The sequence below is a fragment of the Syngnathus typhle genome, linkage group LG2 (assembly GCF_033458585.1).
Source record: "Syngnathus typhle isolate RoL2023-S1 ecotype Sweden linkage group LG2, RoL_Styp_1.0, whole genome shotgun sequence".
NCBI classification, from domain to species: Eukaryota; Metazoa; Chordata; class Actinopteri; order Syngnathiformes; family Syngnathidae; genus Syngnathus; species Syngnathus typhle.
In genome coordinates, this window is record NC_083739.1 from 12,165,611 (window position 1) to 12,183,603 (window position 17,993).

The 17,993-nt window shown below is 39.8% G+C and overlaps 1 protein-coding gene across 7 annotated transcripts in view; it reads left to right on the plus strand.

Annotated features, from left to right (window-relative positions):
• LOC133167010 (diacylglycerol kinase zeta-like) overlaps window positions 1-17,993 on the plus strand; it is a 48,623-nt gene that overhangs the window by 7,137 nt on the left and 23,493 nt on the right. The window contains exons 1-18 of one of the 7 annotated variants that reach the window (XM_061297524.1): window positions 234-959; window positions 1,071-1,273; window positions 10,687-10,786; window positions 11,020-11,115; window positions 11,665-11,742; window positions 12,582-12,638; window positions 12,791-12,859; window positions 12,927-12,998; window positions 13,087-13,203; window positions 13,271-13,330; window positions 13,789-13,860; window positions 14,024-14,131; window positions 14,244-14,326; window positions 14,394-14,454; window positions 14,625-14,738; window positions 15,241-15,378; window positions 16,002-16,080; window positions 16,748-16,803. In XM_061297524.1, coding sequence (XP_061153508.1) covers window positions 906-959; window positions 1,071-1,273; window positions 10,687-10,786; window positions 11,020-11,115; window positions 11,665-11,742; window positions 12,582-12,638; window positions 12,791-12,859; window positions 12,927-12,998; window positions 13,087-13,203; window positions 13,271-13,330; window positions 13,789-13,860; window positions 14,024-14,131; window positions 14,244-14,326; window positions 14,394-14,454; window positions 14,625-14,738; window positions 15,241-15,378; window positions 16,002-16,080; window positions 16,748-16,803 — 1,617 coding nt within the window. In that variant the 5' untranslated portion in view covers window positions 234-905. Of the gene's footprint in view, window positions 1-233; window positions 1,274-3,104; window positions 3,313-8,564; window positions 9,665-10,686; window positions 10,787-11,019; window positions 11,116-11,664; window positions 11,743-12,581; window positions 12,639-12,790; window positions 12,860-12,926; window positions 12,999-13,086; window positions 13,204-13,270; window positions 13,331-13,788; window positions 13,861-14,023; window positions 14,132-14,243; window positions 14,327-14,393; window positions 14,455-14,624; window positions 14,739-15,240; window positions 15,379-16,001; window positions 16,081-16,747; window positions 16,804-17,993 lie in introns of those variants that run through there. The other 6 variants (XM_061297490.1, XM_061297499.1, XM_061297514.1 and 3 more) reach the window with 6 other exon arrangements.

Consider the following 17,993-nt stretch of genomic DNA (forward strand, 5'->3'; position numbering starts at 1 on the left):
ACAATACAATACAATACAATACAATACAATACAATACAATACAATACAATACAATACAATACACTTTTTGGTAGTGTTTTAATTTTTCACTTTCACTGTAATTTCTTTAGTGCAGGTAAAATTTTCATTTGGAGTATTTCACCTGTAACATGACAGGCAAAGAATTGTTCAGGCATGTCACAGGGCAGCTAACAGTGAGGCCCTGATCTGGAGGACTGTTGTCATTAGCCACTTCCGTGTTTTGAGCCGGGTGGGGATGAGAGAATCACTGCGTGTTTGTGTACGCGTTTGCATTGTCGTGTGTGAGCTCGCGTGCGCGCCGGTCGCTTGTCTTGCGTGATCTTGGCAATCGTATTATGCGCACTCGTGCGTGTCAGCGTTTACGCTAATGGGCTGTACTGGTTAAAGCGACAGCCAAAATGAGGAGGAAGATGGAAGGAGCTAAGTGTGAAGTTCTAGAAGAGAAATGGAGGAGGAAGAAGCCTCTGAGAAAAACTCAAGGACTGAGAAGTGAGATGTGACGTGACACGGGAGTGAGTCGCTGCCAAAACTACTGAGTTGGAGAGGAATGCAAGCAAGGATTAAGTCAACACTAATCTCTCTCTACATACACCCAATCCACCTTGTGTGCCTTGTTTAAAAGACCTTTGGTTTATGGATTATTGACTTTGTAGCCTTTGGAGGGTAGCCATATTTGAAGTCTTTTTAGAGTCCCTTAAACGTTGTAATATATGTACCGTCGCGTTTGGTGAATGGTTGGTGCTGGTGTTTACGCTGCAGATTTGTTTGCAAGTTGTATATTATACCTTGAAGTAATCATCGCTATCAAACATTTTATACGTATATCGTGTGACACTGGAGACATTTAGAGCCCCCAGAGTGTTCTTCAATGATTTGGGGTCAGGATGCTTGAGCAAGAACATTCCACAAGCTTTGATAGCGTCACCTGTCAAAATGAGGTAGGCCGAAACCTTTGAGCCCAGGACTTTCGAAAATTATCTGTCATGAATAGCAACGACACTGACCAGGTGTTAGGTGCACAGATGAACCTCCACGATTGTTTTTGCAAGGAAAAAGCAGGCGATGAAGATGATTCATTAAAAGATGATCGAGATGGGGGACTTAGTTCCAGCTCATCTATTTCTTCACAGCGTACCTGCTCCCCTATCCCCCATTCCTCCCCCAGCCTTCCTCCAAACTGTATGGAGGAAGAGAAGGAGATGCTTTTTGGCTGCTCCAAATCATTCACTGGACTAAAACTCTTCAAAAGAAGGTAAGAGCCAGGCAGGCTGCAAGTGTAATATCGTGTGATGACGGAAGGTGGCGACATTGGTTCACTGTTCTACTCAACGGTGTTCTAAACATTTATTTGCTGGAAGGGGTGACAAACTCATTTGATGTCGGGTGTATCTGGCCTAGAAAACCAAAGCATAATAGAAATAACAAAAACGTTTGCCTCTCTGTTTGAATGCAAAACATTACAAGTGTATTTTCTGCAAAACATTTGAGAGCAACCAAATGTGTACTTTGCTTATCCTGTCGTCCTAAGATGTGCATTGTAATTGATCACAGTAATTGTAAAGAGAGTAAATTAAATATATGAATTAACAGGCATTGGGATTGTGCATAAACATCGAATGCATTTTTGGAGGTGAAAGAAATTCTTTTACTCATCTGTGCTACTAAAGATGACTATTCTGTACAACTAAAGAAAACTATGTTAAATAAGGTAATGGAAAAAAGTAATCACCAGTCCTGTAAATGTTTAAACTTTGGACAAACAAGGCACCTACTGTCCATAAGAAAAATCTGTAGGCGTCCCATCAGGCAAAAAATACTGGGAAAAAAATGACTAATTGAACTAGCCATGACTTCATCTGCTTTATATGACTGGTTGATTGTATATGACCCCACCATCAAATGGACAAGCATTTCATTAGCATTTAATTTCACACTCAGTCATGAAGGGACACAATTCCCTTTCTCATGGTTGTCAGGCCAGTAGGAGCTTTGTGATGAGGATCAATACTTTGAGTTTGCTCAATCAAGGTGGCACTGTCGTTGAGTTGTCGGCACTTCCACATCACTGTTGTGAGTTTGGGGCGATATGAGGGAAAAGAAAATCTCTCAACAAAAAAACTGCAAATCTGCTCGCTCCAGAGAACAATTATTGTAGTGATGAGAGAATGAAGCTTCAAATTTGCTTCTAAACCAGTTGTATTTTTCGACTGCTCAAGATGGTTTAGATAAAGAGTTTTAAAAATTGGCAAGCCAGTGTGCTTTCAGCTCAATACTGCTCAATCTCGAGGAGTGAAAAATATACCACTGATTCATGAAGCAAATTTGATGCTTCATTTTCCCCATCACTACTCTACAGTAATTGGTCATCATCATCATAATTTGAATTTTGAATACTTGATATGGACTGTACTTTGTGTAAGTTACCATAACTATGGATGGTCAGGGCTTATTTATATTTTAAAAAAAAATTCATACATTTTTTGCCAAACATTGTACAACAATACCCTGGCAATATTTAACAACAAAGAACTTCAAATTGTGTCCGGGCTTTTTTTTTGGATCTTTTCATTGATTTTTGTGAATGTTTCATACAGTTTAGTTCATTGAGTTTGTCCTTAAGATGAGCCAAATAAGTACAATGCGTGTTTTCAACTTGGCGAGGGTTTCATGGGTGTGGTGCTCAACCTTTGTTTAGCAGCAGTCGTGCTATAGTTTGTGATGGGACTGAAATATCAGAGAATGGCTCTTCATTATGGCAACTGTTTTTAAGCATATCTTATAATATTATTTTTGGACCATGTCTTGTGAAATCCCAAATCACTTCCAGGCTACGGACATGGACGGGACACTCCTCCATAAAAGTTGCATTCCCTTGGCTGCTGCCACAGAGTCACTCTGATAATTACTGTGGATAACAATCTCCATTCATCTTTCTCATTACGGGAATTTCCAGTTGAATGTAATTTCCTTCACATGGTTAACTATTTTTTGACACGTTATTGTGGCACGTTGCACTACCGGTCCTTTTTAGGACATTTACCCGTGCATTTCGAGTGTATTAGGAAAGTGTTGTTGCCCTCAGCGCATCGAGGAATTAAATGCTGGTTTATTTTTGTCAAGACTCTCGTGCTCTTTGTCTCTCGGCCACACCTTCTCTCTCTCTCTCTCTCTCGCTCACTCTCTTTCTCTCTCGTTTGCTGAGCTTCTGGTTCCCTGTCACTATACAGGAAGCCTTAGTGAGAGCAAATAGTAGAGGAAGCATGGTTGGATAGTTTACTTCAGACTTTGCAGGTTCGTATCTTATTTATTCTATCTACTTTAGTTTTAAAAGAAAACTAAGCAGGACAAAATGATATAATTGTTGCAACATTAGCTTGGTGCGGTTCAGTGATATTGGGCAGATGCAGTGCTGTGTGGTCTTCCTGTTACTCTTTTTCTATTTTTGTAAGTCACATCGTGTTGAGTCAATCATTTCTAAAGTCATCAGTTGTGCATCACACTAGTATGATGAGTGAGTGCAAACATTTAATTTAACGCACTTGACACAGATATTTATTTTCAAATAGGTTAAAAGGTGTTAGCTGTGGTTCAAGACCTCAGAAAATGTAGATAGCGGGAACCCAAGAAGTGTGGTGGATTATGGGATAAGAATATAACATTTAGCAAAAGATAAATGCCAGTAGCCATAGTTGAACACTAGTTTGCAGCATCAATATTTCCAAACTCATATTGGGAAGTCTTGGATGTCATACCTGAGTTGAGTGTTAGCTGAAGTTTGGCAAACACATTTCTTTACTCCATAGTACTATACGGTGCACTTCAGTGTTGATCATCACCCTAAAAGAAAAAAATATATAAACATACTTCAAGTGTTAATGATCTCTGAGAAGATATGCTCAAATTAGCTCCAATTCAGGTTGCATGTCTAGGCAGGGCAAGGACCGTTCTGTTTTTGTGCATGAAGACACTTGTAATGCGCAGAGCAACAATTGCACTTTAGGCACTAAGGTTAGCCTTGAACACACGTTTTTGAATCATTGTTAAAAATATCTCCTCCCCTCTCACTAGTGCATCTGTGAGAGTGTTGGTTGGTTGTTACGGAACACCTTTCAGTGTATTTGCATCACGCGTCACTATTTTTCATGTAAATATTTAACCCGCCAGCAGCTCTGGAAAGCCTGACACACACACACGGTTAGTTTAAGTTCTTGTCCAGCTTCAACTCTTTCCGTGATGTACAGCAGTCCTGCTGCTGTTAGTTGTTGATCATTGGACAGATATGTTGCAAATGACCCAACACAGAAAACGAATGAGCCGTGACGGTTGTTACCTAAGCCCTTAGGCACTGTGACGTCATTTTCTGTCGACAGCAAGTGGCAAGAAAAACATACAGCAATAGTACTAATCAGAATAACATGTTTGGACTAGTGGGTGCGCATAAAGAAAATTTCAACTTGACTTGCTTGCCTTATACTATTTCGGGGGAAAACACCCATCTGGCCAATGCAAAAAATGAAGAGGGAAAAAAATTGAAGGCAGGAGCAATACTTCAGACTCCACTGTTAGTACGCCAGCTTCATATCATTGAAGAATTTGATGGAAAAGGTCAACGGTGAACCAGACGGGAAAAATATGACCTTTTTGAGTAAACGGAAACAAACGTTCTAAACTTTCAAGTAGCTCATTTAGGTGGAATTAACCAGGCCTTTTTTCTCCTTAACCATTTAACAACTCGGTTCACATTTTGCAACACCAAAGTTCACATGACGCCATCTTACTACAACGCTCATGTAAGGAGAGTATTCTTAAATGCGCATTCCTTTTCTCTTACTTTGAATGTGAATGCAATAATAATGTGTTTAAAATATCCATCTCACTACTTTTCCTCATACAAGGCGATGCTGAGGAAATTTCCAGTCCTAGTGGATGGAAGTGTCTTTCCTGGTTTCCATTAGTGAGATGAACATTATGTTCTGGTACATGGATTCTACTTACTTTCCACCAGCTAAATACTATGAGCCTACTGCAGTCTGCTCTCCTCACTGGCCATCAAATTCCAGGATGGCCAGTATGATAGAACCACCATCTCCAGTATTATGCGGGTTCTTCTCTTTAGTGGAAGCTTAAGAAACGTGCTCATTGACTATCAGTCATTAACAAAACAAACAAATAAAAAAAACCTCCAGGACTAATCTTAAAATAACATTGACATATGCAATATCATAGTGTTGTTTCAATTCCAACGTGTTGATATACAAACTCAGGTGGACAATGTGAGTAGTCGCATCTGGCTTCTCCCTTTTTCGTCTCCCACCATGGTAGGGGATTATAATTCTCCGGAAGCAGATGTTGCATAATAGCGAAACACACGCACCCTCACACACACACATGCCCCCCCCCCCCCCCCCCACACACACAAGATGCACACACCAGACTCAAATGAGAATGTACAGAGATCAGAAGATGAACGAGGCTGATTGTCTGCCAATATCAATATTTGAGATTGCCACAAAAAATTGTTGGTAACGTTCCAGTGTTTATAAATGATGTGTTGCGCCCACAGCTCCTTGTTTGGTATTCTATTGACATTACTAACACATAAACCATTGACTAGGTTTACATGTAGTCAATATTCGGGTCAAGGTCAAATTTCCCGTTTCTGAAACTTTCTGAATAACCCGTTTACTTGTCTGATCGGACAGTTACTACCCCCAATTATATACCCCAATTGAAATGGTGACACACACGGGCGTCATGACGCATATTGACGTCATTTCTGCTTGTTACTTTTACCGCCAATAAAACACACAAGCAGTGTCTTTCCACCTCGCTCCAGAGGTGTGCTTTTCTGACACCCCTGCAAGCTCTGTCATGATAGTTTACATCTGCTTGTGTGACTTTTGAGCCAGACAAAAATGCTGGGGAGAGATCAATGTATTCCAGTTAAGCTTGCTACAATGTAGATGCCGGACATACAAGGACTGCCTGTACTAAAAAGGCTAAGATTCCTTTGCTGATGGAGGAGGAGCATGTCCACAGCACATGTACAACTTGCACACTGGTTCACAAACCTTTTTCCCCAAAAAGTTCTTTAAAACTTTTTTTGTCTTGAGTACCCCCAGCAGAATCCTCTCATCATACCATAAGGGGGTGCTTATTATCATTAGGAGTTAGTAATTCTCCAAAAGTAACACAGCTGATTATCGTATGAAATTCATTTGATTTCCATCCATCCATCTTCTTCCGCTTATCCAGGGTCGGGTCGCGGGGGCAGCAGCAGCTTTACGAGGGACTCCCAGACTTTCCTCTCCCCAGCCACTTCATTCAGCTCATCCCGGGGGATCCCAAGGCGTTCCCAGGCCAGCTGAGAGACATGGTCTCTCCAGCGGGTCCTGGGTCGTCCACGGGGTCTCCTACCATTTGATTTCCTCCCCTTAATTTAAATAATTCTCAGGCATTATCTTCTTTTTAACTATAATTAAACCAAAAAATAATATTGTCGTGAAAATAAACACCACAAATAAATAAATAAATAAATAAATAAATAAATAAATAAATAAATAAATAAATAAATACAAATTATGAAATCAAAATAAGTAATAAACGTGCCTGTTGTATATAACTCCAAACATTTTCTACTAAAAGAAAAATGGAGCTCATTTGTACTGTTTAAACTGGCACTTAAATTTTAATCATCTGGAACAAAACACAAGTCTTACCCGGTAAACAATACCATTTTATGAACTGAGATTGTTTACTTATCATCATGTAATTAAAATATTAAATGTATCTACTCTACCCCCTAAAATTTACAACTGCCGTTCAATCCTTAGATTGACCAATACGTTTCCAAGGACGTCTACTTCAATGACTTTTTGGGACTTTCACCGCAACACTCTAAACTCAGTGGCCACTTTACTTGGAGAACATCTAGTTTGAAGCCGTTCCAAGGCAAGGTACTTTTGATTGTAGGTGTTGGACATCATCTCGTTGTCATGTTGTCAAAATGTCAACATGATAAAGAGGACTGTTTAAATACCAATTCTATTTGAACCAGGAAATTTATCGGTCCCTTCATGGATTAAACACCTGTTGTGAAATGTTGTCAATCATTTCCTTGTTATGCCAAAAGTAGACACATTGAACAGTTTGACAGGTTCATTCAGAAGTTGTGAGAAGCTCAAATCACATTTAAAGAAAACCTTTAAAGTTCACCTTTAAAGATTAAAGCATCGTTTTTTTTAGTTGCTACAAGCCTGAACATTTTTTGAGGAGTGTATTTGTTTGTACTCATGACCACACCATTAACTTAAGTGTTGACCATTTTAAATTATGAAAGAACCGTATTTTCCGGACCAAAAGTTGCTCCGGAGAACAGGAGGAAAAGAAAACATATATTTGGAGGGAAATTTATTTGACAAAATCCAACACCAAGAACAGACATGAACCAGCAACAACAGGCTGAACGATACGGTATGCTAACGTGACATAAACACAAACAAGGAGCTGAGAACGGGCCTGACGTAACATTAACAGTTATCCAAATAACTATAACATACATAACACCTTTATCAAACCATCTGTGTCACTCTAAATCATTAAATCCATCGATCGGATTCTTCGCCCTTTTATGTCAAGTCAAGTCAAGTTTATTTGTATAGCCCTAAATCACAAGCAGTCTCAAAGGGCTTCACATAGACAGAGATTGACAATTATTCTCAAAGCATCCCCTGATCTTAAGCTCCCAAAAGGGCAAGGAAAAACTTAAAAACCCCTACCGAACGACGCCACGTGTGCGCCGCGCTGCTGACGTCGTCAGTTGCAGTTCAAATTAGCGACTAATCCCTCGCTACATCGCGGTTCGTTTATCGCGCTTTCACTACATCGTGGATGTTTGAATTTTGAAAATGTGTGAATAATTTCAAATATAAGTCGCTCCTGAGTATAAGTTGCCCCGCCACCCAAACTATGAAAAGAAAACGCGACTTATACTCCCAAAAATACGGTAATATTTTTACTACACTCACAATCAAACTATGAATCACAAATTCAAACTGTAAATGTCACTAAAGTTATGTGGGTATAATCATTTTAGTTTACCTAGCAAACAAACTATGATAAAAACATAACCTCTTTTTTATGGAGGTAATTAATGTTCACCTGTACATGATCTTTTTAAATGCAGGCTCTTGCTGAATGTAAAGTAGTACTTGATTACTGTGTTTCTAGTTGCACAAAAGACACACGCTCTTATGTTGTCATGACACCACTCATGTCCTTAAAAGCTGCATAAGGAAGGAACAGACTTTGAACAACACAGCACTGCATCATAGACCCGTTGATTCCATTCTTTTTTTTTTTAAATAGCCGCTTGGGCAATTATTACATTTAAGAGATTGAATTCAAAAGGAAAATTGTAATATATATTTAGTATGCAGTGGTTAATTCAATGCATAAGCTGCAGCTTATGACTAATATTTGTAGACAAAGAGCCCGTTTGAAGTCATTGTCTACGTAAATTTACCGAGCTGTTTAATTTGCAGAGCAGCCTGTTTTCCCGGGAGGTGGACCAGTGGATGATCGTCTTCCTTCTTTGGATCTTGTCGTGCCATCTGCGCTGATATTTGACCTTTGAACTTAAAGCTCTCTCAAAGATGACTCGAGACAAGACACTACCATGATTGAGTGCCTCTTGTGTTCCAAACAGCATGGATTTCTTCTTCCAGCGTCATTTCCATCGATGGCACAAGAGACAGAAGTTTCCTCCGACTGTCTGTCAACCCGGACCTGCTGTCCTGGTCAGCAAAGCACGGAGGCGTTCAAGTATCGGCCTCCCCTCCGTAGCGCTACTCGAAAGCAGGCGCTCCTCTAGCGGTTTGCCACTGCTTCCTTATCAGAGGCGTCCCAGTGTTGGCGTTTTGGTGGCCAGCGGACAGAGGCGACAGTCCATTAAAGATGCGACTTGTACCAGCTCAAGCCAATCAGATGGAGAAACCGGACTCGAGAGGCCTAATACGCCAATTACGAGAGAATGGAGACCATCTCAATACAAACGTACTGCTCGCCGCTCTTCCGCAGCCTTCTCTAGCGGGCACCGAAGAATGGCGGTGCGATACCCCTCTGAAGAAAAATCCATTGAACCTCATTTGCTTGGTTCCTCCATGTTGCTTGCGAGTGTTGTCCAGATGGGCAGCGGTGTGAAAGAAAAATCCTCCGTCTCACTTTGTTCCTGTGCTGGGTCCGATGGGGAGCAAACCGTCGGCCAGCAAGTGGGGGACCAAACAGTTAGCAGAAAAGATGACTGGCCCAGATCTCGAGTGCACGCAAGCCAAGCCGCTATGAAAAAACGCATTAAACCTCGACCTTTCCTCCGGCCTCCTCGCTGTCTAAGACGGAACTCCTCCCATCTCCTCCCAGCTGAGTCTGTCTATCACAACAGCGAATTGATTTACGGGCTTTATGGTCGCTATTATCGACGATCCACCAGCAGCCTCACTCTGAAGCAAATGGATTCAACCGATCTGAAGTCGGATCCTGAGGCACTGCCTAGTGAACTCCCTGAAAGCTGGTCTTCACCTATCAGTAGATCAGAGGGGTTGACATACTATGATCCATATCTGGAAACATGGGAGAACTTCCTATCGTATGTAATAAACTCTTTCACAAACACTCATTCAGTGATACATTCAGCTTCTTGCCTAGAATTAGTATAGGCCGGACGTGGCGCATATAAGATTGCGGGGGCTTGGTTCTCATTTGAGAACATTGAGGTGATTGTTTTGTGCGCATGCTTTTCTTAATACGCCCTCCCCCGCAAGCTCACAGAATAGACCGGGAGACATACATAATTAATTTCAATTAATTTGCCTGTGAATATTCTCATTCATCCAGGTCATTTAATTCTCGGCAGTGAATCACAACTGGACTAGTCTGGTTGTCTTGGAAGGCTTTTTGGTTCTCATCCGAGCAGAACAGTAAAGTTGCAACTGATTCAATGCCTTGGGTTTCCTTTCGCAAACTTTAAGCATCCTACACGTTTTGGGAACGTAATCTAAAGATTTTGGACATTATGATGTTGCATTTCAAAAGCAAAATTATAATCACTTCAGGAACATCATGAAGGCTGTCTTATTATCAAAAGTGAAGATTGCAAGAACCATTAGGAGACAAAAATCGGAATATGGTGATGCCCGTAGGTGACGAGAGTTCAGACCACTGACGTTGAATCATTTGTCAAGTGGATTTGTTGGCTTCGTCACATTTAATGATTAAGGTGAATCATTCTGGTGGGTGGATGTTCCATTTACGTCATATAGACACAAATGGTGAAAATAAATTCCTTTATCAATATTCTCAGCGAAACGTAATGACTTATTTCTTGGTCCTCACGCCACCTCTCTATAAAGTTGCATTGAAGTTGCTTTTGAATTTTTGTGCAATTCTGTTAACTTGGGTTGATCTACTGCTTATTGCTTTACCAAGTCAAAATGACTATTGTAGGAAGGTCATTAAAACACCAAGGTAAACGTAAACTCTGCTTCACACTACTTCCTTCCAGTAAAAAAAATATGCAGTGTGCAATTTTATGCATGATTTTGTATTGCCAATTCGAATAGTATGGCATCAGGTTTGACTTCCCTCCTCTGTTTTTATTTTTCTTCCCAGAAAAGCAATAGCAAAATCCAGCCTACCGTGTCAGCCAAGTACTTCATCTTTCAGGCAAACAGAACCAGAAGCAATCATCAGCAGCACTGTTGACTGGACCGTAAGTACAAGTATACAGTAAGGAGCAGCATCAGTGATCTAGATTCCTGTAGGCTGAAGTTGTATTCTAAATCTTCCATTCAAGATGTAGTTGTAGGCTTCTAATGATTTATCGACCTTCAGAAAATGCTACTTTTTATTAGATTTTTTTCAAAAGGTAGTGAGTAAGCGGTTGGTAAATATTGCCCCCCTCTTTTTCTGTATTAATGAATGTATTTTTTTTTGTCTGACTAGGAGTCTGCTCAGTGTGGGGATCATATCTGGTTTGAGACGAATGTGTCTGGGGACTACTGTTATGTTGGAGAACAACACTGTCTTGCCAGAGCACTGGTTAGTATTACATGTTAGAATTTTGTTGTTCCCCCAGACCCTTAAAGTGTCTACTACAAAGTGTAAGAGCATGCACAAAACACAAACTGATTCTTCTTAACTCAATTTAGACTTATACATGCTCAAATATTCGGGTTAGAAAAGAGGTAACCCGGTGGTCTTATTTGGAATTTTAAAAACTGGATTAAGGGCATAGTATTTGTTTTTGGAGTGTTTACAAGGCCCTATATTCTGGTTCGAAAGGTGTTACTGACTGCATCTAAACACAGTCACCGTAATGTAAGACATCGGCAGCAGCAAAAAGAACTCTAATATGTACAGAAATATTTTTTCCTAGCTGACTTCATCAGGTAGCAAGATTATGATCACATTGGCAAAACTAAGAAGTTGAAGGTATTAAACTGGCCAAGTGAAGACCCAGACTTAAGCCTTGTTTTACCCACTAAAGAGAAAATTTAAGCTAGCAACCCCCATAAACAAACAATAGCGGAAAGAGGGAGTGAATAAAAAGCAAAAAGTACAATTTTTTTTTATTCTTATTCTTTACAGCAAAAGTCAGTCACCCGGAGAAAGTGTGCTGCCTGCAAGATAGTTGCTCACACGATCTGTATTGAACAACTGGAGAAGGTAAGTTTGCTTATTTATGTCCGGGGATGGTCTTAGGTTTTAGGCATTTTGAAATTTTTAATCTTGCCTGCATATCCTGCCTGTGTATGTGCGAGCGTACTTGCATGCTCACACGTACGCACATGGGCAAAATTGTTGATACTGTGATAGGGACTGTGGTCAAGTTGTGTCATTTCAAAGAAACGTGCGCTTCCTTGATATGAATACGAATTATGTGCGAGCGTACTTGCATGCTCACATGTACGCACATGGGCAAAATCCTCGGTCGAGTGATAGGGACTGTGGTCGAGTTGTATTACTTAAAAAAATGTGCACTTCCTTGATATGAATCCCTTTTTAGACGGGGGTTAGGGCCGTTTGTGGCAATTTATAGCATTCTAGAAAGATGAGGAGCTCTGAGTAGCATTATGATTTACGCAGGCAGCGCCATCACACTTATTGTGAAAGTTCTAACTATTAGCCTTTTAAAAGGGCAACCGGAACTAGGCTACAAAATACAAATGTTATCATGTATAATTATTGATTATATTACAAGATTTTAGAGCAGTAGTTTGGGTAGGTGTACCAAAGTGTGCCAAGTTGTTACACTATCCCCTCATGTCTCATTGGAAACTCCCATCTATCCATTTTTTCTACCGCTTGTCCTCATGGGGGGCTGGAGCAGTCATCCGGCAGTAGGCAGGGGACACCCTGAACCGTTTGCCAGCCAATCGCAGGGCACACAGAGACGAACAACCATCGGCACTCACACTTTCGTGCTGTGACTGCTTATCTCAATGATTTCCTATGATACATTACATGTCTGTTCACACCTGTACTCTTCCTGTACTCTCTTCTAGATTAATTTCAGATGCAAGCCATCTTTCAGGGACTCTAGTCTCAAAAACATTCGAGAGGTGAGTTGTGGGAATGTGCTAAGTGGTGATCAGGGATAAAAGACAAACTGCTAGCTAACAGTCCTTTTGCCAGTAAGCATAAGTTAAAGATTTATTTAGTTCAAAATGTTTTTTTTTTTTTTTAAATGAACCCCGATCATTTTGCGTTCCAGCCCAACATTGTACGTCACCACTGGGTGCATCGAAGAAGACAAGAGGGAAAATGTAAACAATGTGGCAAGGTGGGTGGTGATTTTGTTTTTCTGAAATACTTCATTGTTAAGACCTAATAACTATTTTAATCTTCAGGGCTTCCAGCAGAAGTTTGCTTTCCACAGTAAAGAAATTGTTGCCATTAGCTGCTCTTGGTGCAAACAGGCGGTGAGCATGCCTTTAATGTTATTAAATAACAATCTCACAGTTCAAAGAAATGGTTTCATAATGAGGAAATGTACTTCCCCGGTTTTAGTTTCACAACAAGGTGTCCTGTTTCATGTTACACCAAATTGAGGAGGTTTGTCCAATAGGAGCTCACGCTGCCCTCATAGTTCCGCCCTCGTGGATTGTTCGGGTCCGACGTTGCCAGGTAATAATTGTCCAAGGTTTGTTTATAGTTTTTGATCTCAATTTAAAATGAAAGGAATTCATTTCAGTGTCAGCAGTGTTGCCACACTCAAGCAGGAGAAAACTTAAAACATGATCAGCAGTCAGGAGTGAGTAAGAATGTATGACCTTAATAACATTGATAACACCAACCTCACCCATAGATTTATATTTTTATCTCAACTCAATAATGACATCTTCTGAATATTTTTGTCTAACATTCCTAGAAAAATACTAATAATGATCTAATTACTCCACTGAAAATATCATAGTCATATTTGACACAAAAATAACTTTTTTTTTTTTAAATATACTGTTTGGTTTTGTTATTTACCATTAGTTGCAGTAGGGCTTCATCCTATTACAATTATTCATTTTCCATGCCACATGTCATTAGAGTCTCTGGGTGAGTTGGAATTTATCCCAGTTTACATTAGGTGGCGGGCAGTGTGTATAGTAGATATTTATTATATATTATAATATATTGTATTATTTATTATATATATTATATATTTACCTGTTAAAAAATGTACACAGCATCCTTAACTTATGTTCTGTTTTCAAACAGGCATCAATGAAGTCCAGTAAAAAGAAAAAAAGGACATCATTCAAGAGAAAAAGCAGTAAAAAAGGAGCTGAGGTATATTAGCACCATTTATGATCCTTGACGATTCCACATTTAAAGACTTGCTGATTTACATTGATGGTTCCCTTCACAAGACTTTGCGATTATTCCTCCCCAATATTTGCATCCAGTTTTGGAGGGAATTGTTATTTTTAGCTACGTTGTTTTGCATACTCAGTACTCACTGGATGTACGGCAGTGGAAGCCCTTCATCATCCGGCCTATTCCTTCCCCGTTGATGAAACCGTTGGTGGTGTTTGTCAACCCTAAAAGTGGAGGAAATCAGGTATTGTTAAAATAGATCCTGTCTGGGTAATTCTTGGTCTTTGAGTCTGACATTTATTTTTTTGGGCGGGGTGTTTTTTTTTTTTTTTTTTTTTTTTTAACACATCTGACAGGGCACCAAAATCCTTCAGTCCTTCATGTGGTATCTGAACCCAAGGCAGGTTTTTGACCTGAGCCAGGGAGGACCCAAAGAGGGGTAACTATTCACAGCAGCATTCAAATACTCTCTTGTGATTTATCATTAATTAACCACTAACATCTAGATTGGAGTTATATCGCAAAGTTCACAACCTGAGGATTCTCGCCTGTGGAGGCGATGGAACTGTGAGTACCTAAAGGAAATGCACAAATTAAATGAATCGTACTGTTCATTCTATGTGTAGTTCCAATTGTGTGGCACTGTAATCCATTTTACTGAGAGTGTGTTCTAATATGTTTGATTCTTTTGCATGTACGTGTGTGTGTTTGTGTGTTTGCGTGCGTGTACCCAAAAGGTGGGGTGGATCCTGTCTTGCCTTGATGAACTTGGGTTGAATCCTCAACCTCCTGTTGCTGTGTTACCGCTTGGGACAGGAAATGACCTTGCTCGGACTCTCAATTGGGGAGGGGTGAGTCCAAATAGCGGAAGTGGCAAGAGTATTACAACTATATTGTATTGATAGAGCAGTGCAGAGAAGAAAAATATGGAAAAAAAGACAGGTTAGAATAGCAGGACTGAGTAAAATTGGTGGAGTGATGGTGATTTAAAATACCCTGCTTACGGGAGAAGTTTTCAGATGTAATTTTTTGTGCTCTTTCATGCTTCTTCTGCTGTGCCTGTGAGGCACACAGCTAGAGCAACCGCTTTGTCTTGAAGCTTCTTAATACATTTTAGAAGTTTTTTTCATGATATGCCAAAAAACAATTTCAGTAACTATTTGTGGAGAAAAAAAAAAGAAGCTATTTACAGCCTTTGACAGACGCCTGATTTTATGAAAACTTAATATGAATAAGGACAGAGTGGTGAGGAGGGTCCCCAGGTGTCCGACACAGGACCGGGAAAATTTGGTAAAGTGCCCACCTCTGTTGTTTATATGGGTTTGATTTTTTAAAAATATTTTGTGCATACAGGGTTATACAGACGAACCTCTGTCCAAGATCCTGTCTCATGTTGAGGATGGAAGTGTGGTCCAACTTGATAGGTGGAATCTACACGTTGAAGCCAACCACAGTGCAGGGGCTGAAGTGGATGAACAGCAAAGTGATAAGGTTTGCTGTAAAATATTGTGAACCTTCACTTTTAGCTGCATTATAGAAAGGAACCCAATATTTTATTTCTGCAGATGACGTACAGTATATATACAAACGCGTAAATGTCAGTCGCGCTGATTAAGTCCCTCCTCTGTTAGTCACTGTGCATACAGACTCGTCATCTAAGAGCTTCTGTTTCAATGCTTCAGTTTGACTCTGTTTGGTTCATATGCATTCTCAACTCTTGTGCGTCTTTGGTGCTCTTTTTCAATATTCCGTTGCTTGTTTGTTTTCTGTAAACATTTACACAACTACGACCACCAGTAACTTAAAGAGACTGGCGACCGGCACCAAATCCTCGTTTGGAGTGCCGACACTGACAACGAGACCAGAACATTGAATCTTTCTGGTGCAGTGAGATCTTGAACTGCAGAGATTACAGCGCGCTTGTAATTCATACACACGCCAGTCTGTGTGCAATATATGTATAAAACCTATTTAATAACTTGTCCTTTTATTTACAAAATAAATATTAGATTAGATGGGGAAAAAAAATGTTGAGCTAAGGTACATATTTTATCATCAAACAAAATTATAATAAAGTAGTGGTAATATGTGCTGTTCTGTTTCCGTTCCCTCAGCTTCCCCTGGACGTGTTCAACAATTACTTTAGCCTTGGCTTTGACGCACATGTGACCTTAGAGTTCCATGAGTCAAGAGGTACGTTGCCAAATGGAAAACAAATGTTTCTTTTCTTGACCTAAAAGAACTCTGAACCTGATTGAATGAGAGTTGTGTGCATCACCATTATCATGTGAACATTAGACACTAGCTATGTCCTTGTCTGATGCAAAACTGTGTTTCCACTGCAGAGTGTGTGAAAGGAATGGTGATACGTGGGTCAGTAAATAACTTGACATAATGCTATACTGGCTTTTAAGGAGGCAGCACGATAACCCAGTGGTTAGCATGTTAGTCTCAGTTCTGAAGTTTGGGGTCAGAATTTAGACTTCTTTACTTTTGGATGAAGTTTGCATGTTGTGCACATGTTTTTCTTTTTCCCAGTTACCAGCTCCCTTTGGTATTTCACAAACGTGCTGTAATTGAGGACTGACTTGTCCATAAATGTTTGATATTTCGATTCATGTACAATAGAAATTTAGAGAAACGCAAATGGTACTGATGGTGTTTATGAGCCTGCAGCCTCTAAAGCACGCCCCCTAGCTGCTGCAGTTGTCCCATTTGAGGCCCTCTATTCATTCATCCTTCTATTTGCATCAAGCTTAAAGTCCTTCAAGAATTTTTCATTTATTTAAATAAAAATGTCTTTAGGTAATCTTTGTTTTTCTATGATTATTTCTAATATGATTGTATGTCATTGTTTTAGAGGCCAACCCAGAGAAGTTTAACAGCCGTTTCAGGAATAAGATGTTCTATGCTGGGGTGAGTGCATGTAATAAGTCAATTTGTCTAACGTTTTTTTGGGGTTTTTTTTTAAAATGAAAAATCTTCTAACCTGTCATCTACAGTAAGCACTACTGTGGTAAGTGTGGTTGTTGTGTGCATTTTCTCACAGAATAATCTTTGCTATTTTTTCTAACTTGATTCAAGTACATTTGATTGTAACAATACTGTATCTCATAGCCTTAAGAAAAAATAATGCTTTTCTTGTCATTGTATCAGATTCATCAAAATTGCTTTATACGCTCCTGAGGTGCTGTTATCACATTATGGCAATAAACATTAAAAGCTCACACAGTAAATAATAAGAGGATCCGGTTTGCTAATAGTGTCTTCAAATCAACTTGCTTGATATACTGGATATCTGTCATTGCCATGGTAACCACATATTGATTTTAGCTAAAAAAAGAAAAGAAAAGAAAAACAGGGTCAAATCTTTTGAATGCTGCACAGGCTTAATGAAGAGTGGAGCATCTCTGTTGCCTTGGTGACCCCCGACCATCTGCTTCAGTGGTCTCTTATATCAGTGAACTATAAGACTAGTTCATCTATAAAAACATCAGAGCCAATTGTTTGCCCCCTTCTCTACCAAGGATGCAAAACACCTGACTGTGGTTCGCCTATCAGATTATAAAACGATAAGATGTGTTAGAAGTGTATTTGTCCCAATTAATGGGTTGGGCCGACAATGTTACATTTTAAATGTTCAATATTTCCAACCAAAAATCTCGACGAGTGTGGGGAAAACCAACACGTCTCACATCATTTACTCTGAACTGTGACGTGAACGAAATGTAGCCAAACTGAAGCGACTTTGCTGACGAACAAGCAAGTTGCGTTAATAAAACAATATTTTTTTTTGTTTTGTATTAAAGTTGCTTGCCCAGATGGCAAGTATTTCCCCAAGCAAGTCACTTTAAGGCACGAGTGTGCCCATTGTCTTGATATTTTTCTGTTCTTTACCCTTGAGAGTATTGGACTTGAATTTACTTTCACAGCTTTAGTGCCATCTTGTGGCATCACGGTGCTTTACAGGAGCACAAAAAAATGCAAATAGGTGAATTTGTCAAGAGTGAACCACAGATAAGGGTGTAGTGATTGTTGCGACACATCTTGGCGGGATGCTATGTGACCTATAAGGCAACAATATATAGTAGATGTTTGTCATTTTT